At 45.2% G+C, this 1,430-nt stretch overlaps 1 protein-coding gene across 1 annotated transcript; it reads left to right on the plus strand.

Moving 5' to 3' along the window:
* Positions 1–369: 369 nt before the first annotated feature.
* On the plus strand, positions 370–697 carry Ctxn2 (cortexin 2). The gene has a single exon (XM_059259560.1). It carries the CDS (start codon positions 413–415, stop codon positions 659–661), a length of 249 nt encoding a protein of 82 aa, XP_059115543.1. The 5' UTR covers positions 370–412; the 3' UTR covers positions 662–697.
* The last annotated feature ends 733 nt before the right edge of the window (positions 698–1,430 follow it).

Raw genomic sequence — 1,430 nt, forward strand, 5'->3', positions numbered from 1 at the left:
TATAGACTTTTTATTTATGCTATGATCTCCACATGCAAAAATGCAGTGAAAACTCAGATCAAAGAAGCAGGGACAACTACCTCCCAGCAAATCAAAGGCATTGAGAGTTAATCACGCAACTGTCATTTTCATGCTTGGCTTTCTATTGCACTGTGCAGGCATGGATTTCTGTGTCCATAAACCACTCGGCACTACTACAGTGGAATGAGCATCTCCAGTGCCAATTTCACTCTGATCTGTATCTGATATCTTCAGATATACTTGATGAGTTAAGAGACCTTGAAAAATACCTGCTTTTATAATTTCTTGCCCAATGCCACACAAGAATGAAACTAAACTGGGTCCATTCTGTACCTAGGTAGAGAACTGACTCCTGCAGGAACTCCCAAGAGCCACCACGATGCACCAGTGAATGATGAGTAGCACCTACTGCAGCAATTCTTCAGCTAAGATGAGTGTCAACGAAGTCTCTGCATTCTCCCTGACGCTAGAGCAAAAGACTGGCTTTGCCTTTGTGGGCATCCTGTGCATTTTCCTGGGGCTCCTTATCATCAGATGCTTCAAGATTCTCTTAGACCCATATAGCAGCATGCCCTCTTCTACATGGGAAGATGAAGTCGAAGAGTTTGATAAAGGGACCTTTGAGTATGCGCTTGCCTGATGGTGGTTCCAGCCTTTTCCAGTTGCCATTGGGACACGTTAGACACATTTGTAATTAGCCTGACTGTGCTGCTGCAGAGAGGATCATTTCATTCACAAAATTCAATAAACATCTGTGATTGATTTATCCACCATGCTGTGTAAGATCTCGTGTTCTTCCTGGTCTCCCTCAGTGGAGGTTTCTATGCATAGAGCAGAAATGTGACCTCTGCCACCTTATCCCCTTCTCTAATACCTGCCCTTGCTGTCTGCTCCTTTCTGTATAGTGATGAGTTAGCTGGGGGCTTCTGCAAAGCAAGACTCTTCTTGTCCCATACTGGGACCACAACGTAGCTTTAGTGAATCCTGTGTTGTGTGACATTATTCTTAGGGAGACCTGAGCACATGTCTACTCACCCCAGATAGAGAACCAGTGACAGACTGGGGTTACTTACAGGAATATGGGTGAAAGGTTACTTACAGAAGCATAAATGACTCAGCAACATCTTCATCACCAAAGGTCTACCTCAGCGTGGGTGAGCTTGGGGCACAGCCCACACACAGCTCCACAGGTTGGAGAGTGCCTCTTCCAGGAAGATCAGCTTGTCTGAGAGTGCCTCTAGGTAGTCCTCATTGCTTCTGTACGGTCGGGGAAGGAGAGAACTAGGGTATCTGGTCCGTTTCAAAAAGACTTTCTGAAGTCTTTGGCTTGTTTATTCCCTAAACTTAGCAAGCTTCCCTGAAGGATGGAATGTTTTCCCTCCCCTTAGAACATTCCATGTCTTAAGGAA

The sequence above is a fragment of the Peromyscus eremicus genome, chromosome 4 (assembly GCF_949786415.1).
Source record: "Peromyscus eremicus chromosome 4, PerEre_H2_v1, whole genome shotgun sequence".
NCBI lineage: Eukaryota > Metazoa > Chordata > Mammalia > Rodentia > Cricetidae > Peromyscus > Peromyscus eremicus.